Source organism: Arachis stenosperma, chromosome 5, assembly GCF_014773155.1.
Source record: "Arachis stenosperma cultivar V10309 chromosome 5, arast.V10309.gnm1.PFL2, whole genome shotgun sequence".
In the NCBI taxonomy this organism is placed as follows: Eukaryota; Viridiplantae; Streptophyta; class Magnoliopsida; order Fabales; family Fabaceae; genus Arachis; species Arachis stenosperma.
Genome location: NC_080381.1, coordinates 10,972,541 through 10,988,318, shown reverse-complemented (window position 1 = coordinate 10,988,318; position 15,778 = coordinate 10,972,541). Strand labels below are relative to the sequence as shown.

Sequence of the window (15,778 nt, the reverse complement as noted above, 5' to 3'; positions counted from 1 at the left end):
GTCAAAATATACATATTTTATGTTCACTTATATTAATATTGGATATTTGATCTTTTATTAAAAAAATAAACACGAACACGCATACACGATATTCATCCAATAATAATTTAATTAAACGATCTACTTTCAACAATTTCGAAAAAATGATACTTTATATGAACTTTTAATAAAAGTGATATTAGTCTTAGAGAGTCCTGTAGTACGTAGTACAGTTTGCATGTTGAAAAATCATTTTCCTTTGGGAGCAATATAATTAGAATAAACACAGCAGTATTGTTATATTGAATTGTCTATTTTATTTTGCTTTGGGTGTCCATATTGAATTGAATTGTCTATGCAAACAGAGGGATGGGTCAAAGCCAACATCAATGGAATTTGTCCTTTACGCTGCGTTTGTTTCTAAGAATAGGACAAGACAAGACAAAATAAGATAAGATACTGAAAACAGGATAAAATAAAATACAAAATTTTATGTTCTTGTATTCTATTTGACAATAAATTAAAATAAATTATAAAAATTTAATTTATTCTCATTTTTTTATTTAAAAAATTTGAGATGAAAAATATAATAATAAAAAATATAATTATAAAAAATTAATAAGAATAATAAAAAAAAATAAAAAATAAGTTGTGTCTTTTGTTAGTGTCTCTATGTTCTTCCTATCAGAATGAATACAAAATACACTAATTCAGTATCTTTAGACACATTATCTCTATTCATGTCTTCCCTATCAAACATAATTTTATGTCTCTGTGTTTCTATTTCAATGTCCTATCTCTATAAACAAACACAACCTTATTTCTGATAACTTAGCCTAGTACAAATGCAGCTGTGATGAGAGACAACACACGCAGAGGCAATAACTTTAACTTCAATGTGGAGCCAAATTTGACTTGGCATGCGCAACATAATTTATAGAGAGTTAATTCTAATTATAATAGCAGCCGAAACTAGAGGGAGTTGTCGTTTTTATTACATGCTTGATTAATGTAGCTTTAATATTGATTGGGATTTCTTTGCATATGTGTCCCACTTTTCAAGAGAAAGTGAACCGTACTACCCGCTGCGTACTCATCCTTATGCTTATGCTTCAACTATATATTTCAGTTAAAAATAGGGACTATTTAGAGAAATATGTCTAAAATATTTTTTTAATATTTAAAATTTAATATATATAATTAATTAAATCATATTATTTTTATTAAAATTAGGCCAAATAAATTAATATAATTAAAAAAATAATAAATTCAATTTTAAATTAGTCTAAATTAATATTATTTTTTATAAAAAATGACTATAATATTATATATAATTAAGAGTATTTTAGTCATTTTTTATAATAAGGATATTGTAGTAATTTTTTATAAAAAAATATTAATTTAGATAAGTTCAAAATTTAATTAACTATTTTTTTATTAAATTAAATTGTCTGACCTAATTTTGACAAAAATAGCACAATTTAGTCGATTATATGTATTAAATTTTAATTACAAAAAGATATTTTTAAAACAGACGTTTTAGATGTCTTTATCTGAATAGATCTCAAAAAAGGTGAAAACTTAGATACAGTCAACTTTATGTGAAGTTGATAACTGAAAGTCATTAGATAAAAATTTAGTCAAATAATTCAAATTATTTAAGGGCTCTCGGCTATTAACTTCACGTGAAGTTGATTGCACTTGAGTTTTCATATTATTTATTCTTTAAAATTCAGTATTTGATTCGTTTTTTTAATTTATTATTTTTAATTAACTTAGATATTTATTTTTATTTACCAGTTATTCAAAAAATACAAAATTTATTTATTTTTTATTTTTTGGTTTTACTAAGTATACAATAATTTTTGTGAACAATGCGAATAATAAGCTCTAAAAATAATTCAATAAAATAAAAAATAATCCATCATCCAAATTACCTCCTAAACCCTAACATTAGAATAATTATCCGTAAACCTAATGAATTAAATATTCAATCATTGTTAACTGTGCATGAGTAAACCAAATCGAAAAGAATAACCATTCAATTAAGAATCAACATAATCATATGCATACCTATTAAATTGAATATCCAACATATTATATCTATTGTTTACGTTGTTTTGTATTTTTATTGTCTCCCTATATTTTTTTATTATTTTTTTAAATTAAAATATTAAATAAAAAAATATTTAAAAAATATCTAATTGAACTTATTCCAATTAAACGTTCACGTTTGTTATTGCTTTCACGTAACTGGCAAGATAGATATATTAATATGGCCGAAAAATAATTAATTATTTTTTATAAAATATATTAAAATATAAAATATACCTTAAATTATATGAAAATTTTACCATACTCAATATTTTTGCACTCTTGATATCAAGCACCACGAGCTTTAGCCTCTGAAGCGGCGCGAGAGTAAGTTCTGAATTGACGCAGCGACTCATAAGAGCTTCCAAACTCACACACTGCTTTCTCTGCACTCGCTTTCAGCTCCTTCACCTTTGCCCTCATTGCACCACCTTCTTCTTCCACCATTACCCTTCTCACAACCCTTGCTATCTCATCCCTCCCAACCACACCACCACCCTCCGCTTCACCCCTCGCCCTCACCGCCACCCCGAGCTCCTTCGACAACATGGCGGCGTTCATCTTCTGCTCCGAGTAGAGCGGCCAAGCCACCATTGCCACCCCACCAAAGATTGCTTCAAGCACAGAGTTCCAACCACAGTGTGTCACAAAACCACCCGTCGCAGCATGTCCCAGAATCTCCACCTGCGGGGCCCACATGGGAATCACCAATCCCAATTCCTTCGTCCTCTCCACGAACCCCTTCGGCAAGTACTCCGGCGACCCGTCCCCCGCGCCAATTCCGACGTCGAAATATGAGCCGGAAGCATCGCCCTCAATGGGTGGCCGCACCACCCAAACAAACCTCTGCATGCTGAGCTCCAATCCCCACGCAAGCTCCCTAATCTGAGCCTCAGACATGGTCCCTCCGCTCCCGAACGACACGTAGATTACCGATTCCGTCGGTTGCCGGTCAAGCCACCGCATAACCTTGTTGTCCACGTGTACACTACACGTGTCACGGTCCGCTAACGTCCTCACTAGAGGTCCAACCGGATAAACCGGTCCATTGGTGAACCTTCGCAAGATTCCAGAGTCCCCCAGTGCCTTCGTTGCTGAGGGCTCCAGATCTTGCCAAGTGTTGATCAGGATCCCATCAGAGCCATTTATTACCTTTGAAACCTTGGAGTATCCTTCATATATGGGCCCTAGGGGGTCCAAGAGAGCTTCGAGTGTGTCTTCGAATTGAATCGGTTCGCAACCAGGGATTGGAAGCGGTCCGCGGTTCTTGATATGAGTATTCTCCACCTGGTTGGGGTCCATAGCTGAAAGGTGTATGGTGAGAGCGGAGAACCAGGCGCTGGTGGTTAAGAAGACGAAGGGTTGCATGCCGAGGTCACGTGCCATGGGAATAGCTTCTGTACCGAACAGGTCAACGACAAGAAGAGAGGGAGGGTGCTTCATGGAGAGGATGAAAGAGCGGAGAGATGGTAAGGACTCAGTCATGGTTACGACGATTCTGTCCAATAGGGAAGGGTCTGGTCCCAGTTTGGATGAAACATCTGGTTGCGGCAATTCCACCACGTTTGGGGCAGTTTTTAGATGTGAGGTTTGTTGGTGGATTTGGGAGCGAGCCGTTGCGAGATCGGTGGTGATGAGGAAGATGGTTACGTCGAAGGCGTGTTGTGTGAGGAGGCTCTTGCCAAGCTCCACCTCCGGGATGAGGTGGCCCATCCCTGGGCTGGTCAGAATGGCGGCGTGTGGCTTCTTGTCGTTGTTTGCTGTGGCCATGACGGCTCTGCAGCTTCAGAGAGAGAGAGAGAGAGAGAGAGAGAGAGGGGTATTCTGTCAAATAATAATAACGATAATAAAAAGCTTTTATAAATGTAATCAATATAGGTCATTTTAGGAAGATGCATATTATAAGGTGGTAGCCATCTTGACTACAGTGCATGGACCATTCACCCATTGACATGCCGCAAAGGTTTCAATGTGCTCTTTAATTGGTTTGACTAAACAAAAATATTATTTTATACTAAAAATTATTTATTAAATTAATTATATTATATATTCCTAATTTCCTATATATATATATATATATATATATATATATTTATATATTTATATAAACTGTTTTACATATTTTTAATATGTATAATGTATTGTATTTTATATATATTTTTAAAAATATTAGTACTTACCTAAATATTGTTAACAATGTAAATACTTTGAAATTTAAAAAATAAAAATGAGACAAATATTAATAATAAACATGATATCGTTTACATGAAATATTCTTAGCACATAAATTTGTTTAATTGTCGTAAAAATAATAAGGAGGTGTGTTTATCTTAAGTTTAGCAACAAAAAGATCCATAATTACTTAGGCTCCTCTATACAAATTTTCTATTTGTTAATAGCCTAATTTTTATTTAATATAAGTTTCATTTTTTGGTGAACCATTTTCATACGTATTATCGATTGCTAATTTTCTAATTAACGTCTTTATACCTTTCTTAATAAAATCTTTTTCTTCTTCTTTCAAAAATCAAAAAACACTTTGCAAGTTTTTATTTTCCGGTTTTTGGCTTTCCCTATTTGGGTCTGAGTATAGCCCGTGTTATCAGCTAGTGTTAAGATAGTTGCAAAAAGGCTCCGAGTCTTGATTAGTAATAAACAGATATGTGTTATCCGAAAATAATAACGATATAGTGACAATTCTCCATTTTAGGCCCAAATTTCAATGGATGTCTTTCCAGAAACATCTTTGTTAATTGGATGTCTATATTAAGGAGAAAAAAAAACCGTTTTTGTCAAAATGCAATTCTCCATTTAGCCGCAAATTTAGCTAAGTTTGATATTAAACACATTAAAAGCAGCATTATCTCCATTTGCAGCAGTAGATCCACCTCCATTGTCTCCATTTGCAGCAGCAAATCTACTATTATCAAATTTATCCTCCTTACTAGATGATTCTGATTCACTTTCAATTTTTACTTCTATCAGACCACTAGCTTTAATAGGTACATAATCCTCATCATTTGAAGTTATCTCAACACTATTACTTTTTTTACATCCATCAACAACATATATCCAACAATGCTTAACAGTTTGTGACACTAATAATTTACCCATTCTCATGGCCTCTTTATCACTTATTAATTCTCTAAGATCCTCAGTTGATAGTCTGGTTCACAGTATCAAATCTTAGCATAACCTTTGTACCCTAACCTCTTTAATTCACTAACTATTTCTTACAAACTCCATTCATCAAGTTCAAAGTGCAAGTTTTTCAACACACACCCTCCAAATATTCTAAACCGTGTCTTGTATCATGAAAATTTCCATCTTGATATAGGTCTATGGTAAAATCAGAATCCACATCACTACACCAAAAAGAAAGAAAGAAAGAAAAAACCAAATAAATGCCTTTTTACAGCTAAAAAGCCCCCATTGTTGGAGTCATTTTTAGTAACATATTCATCCTATCACTACAACAACAATGAGGAGAAGATAGCACAGTACGTACCTTCGAGCAGCAACGACTAGGTACCTCCGACAACACAGTGCCTTTGACAGCAGAGAATGCGCTTCAACGAGGTGAGTGGCGAGGTGATCGACGGAGGCCTAGGTCAGTTGAAACCCCAGCAGACCTCAACAAGAAACGAAAAGGGTTTGGACTTTCTGAGAGTGAGAAAAAAACAAGGATGTTTTTGGAATTAACCTCACCAAGTAACCAATAAAAATTTAGCCAAACAAATATTTTTAAATTATATTTTATATTAATTAATTATTATTAATTAATAATTATTTAATTTTTATTTTTAAAAATATAAAATTATTCATTATTAATTATAATGATTTAAAATTAGTTGATTAAAAATTATTTATTTATATTTTTTTAAATTTAAAAATATTAAAATATCTTTAATTAAATCTTGTATCCTTAATTTTAGAATATTCTTTTTTTTAACATAAAATTCTATTATTTTAAACATTTTTGTAATTGTAAGAATTGAATTAAAAAAAATTAAATGATATAAAAATTCAATTAACAAAAAATAAATATAAATACTTAATTAAAATTTCGATAAAATTATAAAAATTTGTAAAATAATTAAATTAAATATTATTTTATACTTAAAATTATTTATTAAATTAATTATTATATATTTATATATATTTACGGTACCCATATTTTTATATATATTATTTTATACGTTTTTAATATGTACTCTATATTAATACTGTTTTTAATATTTGTTCCATTTATATATCTGTATATATTAATCATTATATATACTGTATACTTATTTTTTAAAATATTAATACTTACCTAAATATTGTTAATAGCCTGTTTTTTTTTAACATAAGTTTTATTTTTTGGCGAACCTTTTTCATAAGTAATATCTATTTTCTAATTAACATCTTTATACTTTTCTTAATAATATCTTTTTATTAATAAAATATATTTTTTCTTCTTCTTTTTAAAAACTTTGCAATTTTTTTTCTATTTGCATCCGAGCGTAAGACGTAATAGCAGTTTGAGTGTTAGAGCAACTCTAATGGACATATGTTGAGGTCCTGTTTCTGACAAAAGGAGAACTGGGACTCTTAGAACAAAATAAAATGGGGTCCTTGCACAAAAATCGATGGGACAAAGTCCCTCTGAACGAGACTGAGAGCAACGAATAATAACTTGCCATTTGGCAAGTTATTATTTAAATAAATAATTATATAAAATTTTAATTAATTATATTAATATAATTAAAATAAATAATATAAAATTTAGTATAATTATAATAATAATTATATTAATAATTATATTTTTTTTAATTAATGATTTATTAATTTTTATAATAATTAAATTTTATTTTTATAATTAATATAATTAATTATAATTTTTTTTTAATTAATTTTATATTTTATATCATCAAATAATATAAATATTATTTATATTTATATATTATATTAAATTAGTCGTTGTAAAACTAATTGTTGCAAAAATAGCCGTTAGAAATTAGCCGTTACTATGTTACCGTTATTATTAATAAATTAATATTTTTTTACTCTATATATACCACTTAGATACACTTGTATTCTCACACTCTCTACTACTTTTCTTCATCTTCTTCCAAGTTTACAAATCAAAATTCTGCTACTATTATTTTTTTGTTCGAAAAATGGATCCAAACCAACTCAACTCTTTCTTCAATTACTTACAAAACTTTCCTCAAATTCCAAATACCCAACAATCTCAAACCTCAAACTCTCACGTTCCAAATCAAAACTTCATACTACCAAATACATTTCAAAATCCAAATCCACAAAATCTCTCTAATTTCAATTTTCAAACTCCTTATAATAATCAATTTCCTATATTCCAACTGCAAAATCAAAATTCACAAAAACCCCATTTTCCATTTTCATCCATATTTAACCCCTCTATCGAAAATGTTACTCCAACTTCTTTGCCGTTTCCAACTCAATTCAGTGCATCAAGACATAACTCATCTGGTGTTGGTGGCTCTTCTAACCCATCCTCTCAGACTCCTATACAATCTAGTCCAAATTCGCAATATTCAGATTTTGCCAACCCTTGTGGATTAGATGCTATCGACCTTAATGATGATGATATTGAAGATCGGAGGCAAGATAGTATTCAACACTGGCATTGGAAAGAGGATGAGATGCTGATCAGTGAATGGTTAAATGTTTCAACTGACCCTGTAGTTGGTACCGATCAAAAGGGGGAAACATTTTGGAGCCGAATTCATAGCTACTGTGTAGAATTTTGCACCGACATGACAAGGGGGGTAATTGCATGTAAGAAACGATGGTATAAGATCAACAAGACTGTTGCACAATTTGCTGGTTGCTACGATCAAGCTAGTCGAAACATAAGGAGTGGTTCGAACGCTGATGATATAAAGGAGGTTGGCTTATAAACTTTATTCCACAAAATTATGGTCAAAAGTTCACTTTTGAGAGGCATTGGAACATGCTTCGGTTGGAGCAAAAATGGAGAAGCCAACTACCTACACAGAGTGGCGGCTCAAAGAGAACCAAGGTTAGTGCAACTGGAGCATACTCATCCTCGTCAAACCCAGAAACACCGTTAGCTGACGAACCCGGTGTGGACTCTCCCGTTCACCCACAAGGATCAAAGAAGAGCAAGCGAAGAGGTAAGAGAAAAGCACAGATGTCTGAAGATTTTAGCGAAAAAAAATCATCGGTTGTCAAAAAATTATCTCTCATAGAAGATATTAAAAATGTTAGAGAAAAGAAACTAATGAAAAGGGAAAAAGAAAGAGAAGAGGAGAAGGAACATAGAGCAAAGATGATGGCAATCAAAGAGAAGGAGTTACAAATTCAAGCGGCAATGAAAGAACAAGAATTACATACTCAGAGGTATATTAAAGAAATGGAGATAAAAGCAAAAGAAAGGGAAATGGATATGCAAATACTTAATGCTGACACATCTACAATGAGTGAAAAATGACGAGCTCTTCATGAGATTGCATGTGAGAGAAAATAATGGCCAAGTGGTTTACTTAATGGTTCCTTGTTTTCGTAGAGTTATGTAGTATGTTCTTATTTATTTATTGCGTATTACTGGTATGTGATGTAGTTTATTTTATTTATTTCTGATGTAAGTTTTTAAATTAGTCAATATTATTGTGTCGTTATTGTTCATGAAGTGACCGTTGCAAAACTAGCCGTTAAGTAGACTTTGCAAAACTAGCCGTTAAGTAGCTGTTAAGGAAAACTAATCGTTGCAAAAGTAGCCGTTGCAAAACTAGCTGTTACAAAACTAGCCGTTAAGGTACTTAATGCAGACACACTTATAAATATCAACTATCAATGACTCTACAACTCCACTTCAACTCTTGTTTGTCACCTCGACAGAAAACTAAAAATTACATTTCTCCATATGGCTAGAAATTTTGATGATATGTTCAATGAGGCTTTGTATGGCAAAATAAGACGGCAAGATAACACACTCATAGATAATTGGATCGATGAGTATTTACTCGAAGATTCAGAAGAAGAAGATATCGATAGAAGCCCTATCCCAATTACTAGTAGATGGATCAACAGAGATCGAGAAGCAGGACATGATCGCCTTTTTCAAGATTACTTTGCAGATGAACCGGTGTATAATGCTGATATTTTTCGACGGAGATTTCGAATGAGAAGAGATGTGTTCCTTCGGATAGTAGACGCTCTCTCAAACGTCTATCCGTATTTCCAACAGAGGGTTGATGCAACTGGAAGAAGAGGCTTGTCGCCACTTCAGAAATGTACCGCTGCGATACGGATGTTAGCATATGGTGTAGCAGTTGATGCTGTTGATGATTATGTGCGCATAGGCGAGAGCACTACAATTGAATGCTTGGAAAAATTTGTTGAAGGTGTCATTTTCGTGTTCCAGGATGAATACTTGCAAAAACCCAATCCAAATGACGTACAACGCCTGCTACAAATGGCGGAGGGTCGTGGCTTCCCTAGCATGTTGGGTAGCATTGATTGCATGCATTGGCAATGAAAAAATTGTCCAAAGGCGTGGAAAGGTATGTACATGAGTGGTTATCGTGGGGTTGCAACCATAGTACTTGAGGTTGTAGCATCTTCAGACCTTTGGATATGGCATGCGTTCTTTGGAGTTTCTGGTTCAAATAATGATATCAACGTGTTAGATCGTTCTCCAGTGTTTGATGATATTCTAAATGACCGTGCTCCGAAGGTAAATTATACTATTAATGGTAATAATTATACAATGGGATACTATTTAGCAGATGGTATTTATCCTGAATGGGCCACATTTGTCGAATCAATCTCAAAGCCACAAGGTGAGAAACTCAAGTTATTTGCACAATACCAAGAAGGGCAAAGAAAAGATGTGGAACGAGCATTCGGAGTGTTGCAAGCACGCTTTACAATTATACGTGGTCCAGCTCGTTTTTGGAAAAAGAAAAAGCTTGCCAACATAATGAGAGCTTGTATTATATTGCATAATATGATTGTTGAGGATGAAAGAGACAGCTATGCAGGAAATTTTGCTCAAGGCTTAGAGTATGATGATGTTGAAAATGGCTTATCACAACCTCAGTTGGGAGAGGAAGATTTTGCACCATACCATCAATTTCTCCAAAGAAATTCCCAATTTCGAAATAGGCAGCAGCATAGACAATTGAAGGAGGACTTGATTGAACACATATAGCAATTTCACAATGCTTGTTATCAACTATAGAGTTTAATTATGTTTTTCTTTGTATTAAGTAATTTTACAAATTAGTGTAACCTCGAATTATCTATTGTGTATTATTGTTATATATGAATTTATTTAATATTAATATCTTTTAATAGTGAATTATTTTTAAATTTAAATATTTAAATTACATTATTAAAAAAAATTAATTACATTAATTACAAGTATTTTAATTAATTAATTAAGTGGGACCACAACAGGGACTAAAGTTAGTTCCTCCTAATGGAGAAGAGGGAGATGCTTTGAGTTCCTATTTACTGTTTATGACGCAAAAATTGATGTGGAGTTACTTTTTATGACAGGTGGATCATAAACAGGAATTGGGATGAGTTTCCTACTAGAGATGGTCTAAGAGCATCTCCAATGGGTGGGTTCCCATTTAACTTTTTCTGACATTTAAGGGAACCTACCATTGAAGCATAACCAACATGAGTCCCAGCACGTTATTCAAGAAGAGAGAGTCCCTATTTAGAGGGATTCATTGTGACCAATAATAACTTGTCACTTGGCAAGTTATTATAAAAATAAATAATTATATAAAATCTAAAATAATTATATTTTTATTTGATTAATAATTTATATTAAATAATTAAAGTATAATTAATTTATTAATAATTATAATAATTAATTAGATTAAATAATTAAAATACTAACACTTACATAATTAAATAATTAAATCATAATTAATTTATTAAATAATTTTTAAAATTTAAAATGTTAACTACATTATTAAAATTAACCGTTACAATAATTTTGTTTTTGTATTAAGTAATTTTACAAATTAGTATAATCTCAAATTATATATTATATATTATTGTTATGTATGAATTTATTTAATATTAATATTTTGTAGTAGTGAATTATTTTTAAATTTATAAATTTAAAATATTATTGAAAAAATTAATTATATTAAGTTTAAGTATTTTAATTAATTAATTAAGTGGGATTACAATGAGGACCAAAGTGAGTTCCTTTTAATAGAGAAGAAAAAGATGTTTTGAGTTTCTATTTACTATTTATGACGCAAAAGCTGATGTGGAGTTATCTTTTATGACAGGAGATCATAAATAAAAACTGTGATGAATTCCTTACTGAAGATAGTCTTAAGGTAGTTGCGAGAAAAGCTCGAGTCTTGACTAGTCATAAGCAGAGTTGTCCCTTTTTCTCTTTTTGGAAATCAAGCAAAATTGTCTTATCCGGAAATAATAACGGTCTACTGACACAGTTCTCTATTTTAGGCCCATATTTCAATGGATGTCTCTCCAGAAACAACTTTGTTAACTGGACGTCTAAATGGATATTTTTCCAGATTAAGGGGGGAAATAAACAATTGTTTGTCAAGATGCAATTTTCCATTTTAGGCCCAAACACCACTCACACGCACTAACCTAACTACCGCATGCCTCAGCCACACAGTGCACTGCAATGTTGCATTGTAGTTGTTGCATTGTAGTTGTTGCCTATTGTAATAGTGGGCTTCATTAGTTAACTTGCCTAGACAAAACAAACCCCCTCCCCAGAAAAAAAAAATAATGATTCATGCATTGTGCTTTATTATTAATGATGAGTTATAGTATAACTGTATTTTTAAAGAAGTTAATTAGAAAGTCAATATTTTTCAACTAATATTAACTATTAAAATTATTTTTTATTTTAAATTTTAAATCAACTAATTTTTTAAATAATTTTTTATTTTAGATTTTAAATCCTAATTTTTGAATTCTAAATGTTAAATTATAATTTTAAATTCTAAATTTTATTAAAATATAAGAATTGAAAAATAATTAAAAATTTAATTTTTTATACCTATTATACTTATGTACGTCACAAAAAAAAAAAACATGTAGCCAGGATCTAATTTTTTTGAGAAAATTCGATGGGTTGATTTTTTTAATATAGAGAGAAATGTGGAGTTTAATGTTGAAATGGATGTCTATAAAATAATTACATTAATATGATATCAGTACAAAATGCACGTAGCGATTTGTTTTCTTTGATTTTTTAAATTTGAAGTCTGCAAAATGCAGGTTACGTTTGGTGTTTTAATATTTTTATAAACAGGCAACTTGCAAAGCGCAGGTTGCATTTTACCAATGTATTTTTTTTGAAACCACAAAACGTAGGTTGTGTTTTATATTTTTTAATTTTTTTTGAAAGTTGCAAAAAGCAGCTTGTATTTTGTTTTAAAAAAAATTTTAATCGAGAGTCTTGCCTATAAATACCATTGTCAATCCTTCTATCTTTCATACCTCAGTCTCATTCTTTTATCTTTCATACTTTTGAGTTTTTTTTGGCAATTAGTAGTGTCAAAAAAGTTGGGTGAGACGAAGTTGAAATTATGGAAGGTATTATAAATTTACGGGTATATTATGACCGTGAGATTATATCAAACACACACGAAGGAGTGACTTTTGTTTGTGAATGTCCGTTTTCCTTTGCTATTCCATGCACCATGAGTTTTATCGAGTTGCAAAATAATTTTTGTGCACATTTCAAGAAGGGTGAGCAACATTTTATACAGGAATCTTGTACAAGTATTTGGCGGCCTGATATAATTTCAAATAATATCCATGACTGATGACGCATGTATGCAGCATATGTTCTATATCTATCAACAAACTTGATTTCATGTGCCAACGATAGAGTTGTACGTTGAGTTTGGACAACATATGGAGTTAAACACGGTTTGCGAGGAGGTGAATATGGATGAGTTTGGGGATATAGATTGGGAAGAATATAACAATGATAGTGAATAAGAGTTCGAATCCAACTACAAAATCAATGACAAAAACGACGACAGAGACGAAGCAGGCAATCCGGCGGTGCAAAATGAAGCAGATGCACTTATAAACCAGCACCCCTTTGATGTTTCGTCTTTTATTCGAACTCTAGATCTCGCAGCCATGCATGCCTCAGAATTTTTTGAGTATGCGAATATGGGTATGTTATGTTTATTAATTAAAGTTACCACTACCATTTCTTTATTTAGCATTGACAGACTAATGGTGGTTCGCATTTCGTAGGTGAAGACAATGTTGTGGAGAAAAATGGTGAACTTAGTATCGGAATAAAATTTGGTTCTAGAGAGTTGGTGATCTCTGCAATCAAAAGCTACACTATCTTTAGAGGAGTTGATTAAACTGTGTATGAGTAAGAGTCACAGACATTCTATGAGAAATACAAGGGGTATGGTACAGGGTACGATTGACTTATTCGAGCTAGCTTGATTGAAAAGAAAGGTTGTTGGGAGATCAGGAGATACAATAGCAAACACACGTGCATTATGGGAACGATTTCACATGATCATGCCAAGTTGGACTCAGATACGATTGCATATACTATTAGGCCATTGGTTGAAGCAGACCCATCACTAAAAGCAAAGTCTATTATTGCAGAAGTTTAATCCAGGTTTAACTACACTGTAAGTTATCGCAAAACTTGGTTAGCAAAGAAAAAATCTGTCACAAAAGTTTTCGATGATTAGAAAGTTTCTTACCAGATTCTGCCAATGTGGTTAAAAGCAATGGGTGCGAAGATGCCAAGATCTCGTGTTCAAATAAAAAACTCCCTATTTATCATGAGAGCGATGACTGGTGTAAGAGTTCTCCATCAGGTGTTTTGGAGCTTCTATCAGTGTATTACAACATTTAGACACTGCAAGACATTGGTGCATATTGATGGCACACACATTTTAAAAAATATAAAGGTGCACTTTTAGTTGCGGTGACATAAGACGGGAACTAAAACATTGCACCGATTGCTTTTGCCATCGTGAAAAGTGAGACGGCTGACGCGTGCGAGTTTTTTCTTACTAATTTGCGAAGATATGTTGTTACTCGAGATGACGTGAGTATTATTTCTTACCACCATAACTCTATTGATGCAGCAATAGCTCGCAGTAATGGTGCATGGTCACCACCAAGAACGTGGCACGTGTTTCGTATCGGGCACATTGAGTCCAACTTCTTAAGGAGGTTCAAGGCTCTATACTTGCATAAACTCATGGTTAACACAGGCATTTAAATTTTTTGTTATAGTCTTATTAATTTGTGGTGTTTGCTTATGATTACATAGTTTGTTTTCAGGCTATTTTAGGATAGAATAGGAGTACAACAAAAACTACCAAAGGCTTAAAGAGCGGGGTACTCGATGGTGCGATAAGATTGGTGTTGAGAAATAGGTGTTGGCATTTGACAGGGGTCATCATTGGAGTCATATGACGATGAATTTGGTAGAGTGCATAAATTCTGTCCATAATGGTACGCACAACCTTCCTGTGACTGCCATCGTTAGGTCTACTTTCTATTGGCTAAATGAATTATTTACTCGAAAGAGTGTCGAGGCTCACGAGCACGTTCGCAATGGATTCACATATTCAGAATTTGCCACTAAACGAGTTGAAGAAAGTTTTCGAAGTGCCAGAAACATTATTGTCAGTCGATTTGACATGCGCAATGAGATGTTTGAGGTTCGTAAAATGCGAGACGGTTCTATGTACACTGTTAACCTTGCATAACTACATTGTGATTGTGGCAATTTCTAGGTCAAGAGACTTCCATGTTGCCACATTCTTGCATGCTGTGCTAACTAGCGTCTTGATTGGCAAGTATATATACATGACGTGTACAAGATATCTAAATTTTGCAAGGTCTACAGAGGCGTGTTTGTTTTGATGGATGACCCATCTACGTGGTCTAGATATGATGGAGTGAAGGTGATCGCCAATTGAACATTGAGGCGCACAGCTAAAGGGCGACCGAAGTCAACCTGCTACTTGAATGAGATGGATTCACGGGATATGCGTGCTCCTCACCGATGTGCTGTATGTGGACTAGAAGGACATAGCCGTAGTCGATGTCCTCAGCGTGCAGGTCTAAGCTCTGCCGGAGGTCAATAGTGGTTAACCTTCGTTGTGTATTTGTCACTTTTTTATGCCACTTTTTTACGTATTTATGCATGTGTGTTTTCTTATGTAACTTTTTTACGTATTTAAGCATGTGCACTTTTTTATGTACGTATTAAAATAAAACATAACCAAACTTACAATCATAAAGACGAAAATAAACAGAAACGTATAAATATAAAATCAGCCATACATTAATAAGAAAGACAAGAATAAAGACAAAAAAATAGAACAAACCTATTTCGTCGCCGCTTTCTTCAAATAGTATGATGGAGTGTATTTATTCGGGGGAGCAATCTGTGTCTGTAGATTATACGGACAACCCTCAAAAGCACCAGCATCCTGATAATTAGGTTCGCCATCCCCATAAGCCTCAGAAGTTCTAACATCCAGCATGCTGGCTCCGCCGGTGTCATAGATACCAAAAGCAATCATGTTTGGAGAACTCACTCTACCACAATAATACTCGTGCTGCATATCATCCTCTTTGAATCCCTCTTCTTGCTATGGATATTCATTCAAATCAAACAACTCGGTATGCGATGGTAAGG

At 32.8% G+C, this 15,778-nt stretch overlaps 3 protein-coding genes across 3 annotated transcripts; 2 read left to right on the top strand and 1 right to left on the bottom strand.

Annotated features, from left to right (window-relative positions):
- Positions 1-204: 204 nt before the first annotated feature.
- On the bottom strand, positions 205-3,925 carry LOC130979623 (UDP-glycosyltransferase 72E1-like). Its single transcript, XM_057903099.1, has 2 exons — positions 2,311-3,925; positions 205-399 (listed from the first exon to the last, which is right to left on the bottom strand). Exon 1 carries the CDS (start codon positions 3,841-3,843, stop codon positions 2,362-2,364), a length of 1,482 nt encoding a protein of 493 aa, XP_057759082.1. The 5' UTR covers positions 3,844-3,925; the 3' UTR covers positions 205-399; positions 2,311-2,361.
- A 3,310-nt stretch (positions 3,926-7,235) lies between these two features.
- LOC130980407 (glutathione S-transferase T3-like) lies at positions 7,236-8,554 on the top strand. The gene is made up of 2 exons (XM_057904093.1): positions 7,236-7,988; positions 8,030-8,554. Exons 1-2 carry the CDS (start codon positions 7,236-7,238, stop codon positions 8,552-8,554), a joined length of 1,278 nt encoding a protein of 425 aa, XP_057760076.1.
- Positions 8,555-8,986: 432 nt separating this feature from the next.
- On the top strand, positions 8,987-10,276 carry LOC130980406 (uncharacterized). The gene is made up of 3 exons (XM_057904092.1): positions 8,987-9,520; positions 9,617-9,799; positions 9,899-10,276. The coding sequence occupies exons 1-3, from the start codon at positions 8,987-8,989 to the stop codon at positions 10,274-10,276; spliced, it is 1,095 nt and encodes a 364-aa protein (XP_057760075.1).
- The last annotated feature ends 5,502 nt before the right edge of the window (positions 10,277-15,778 follow it).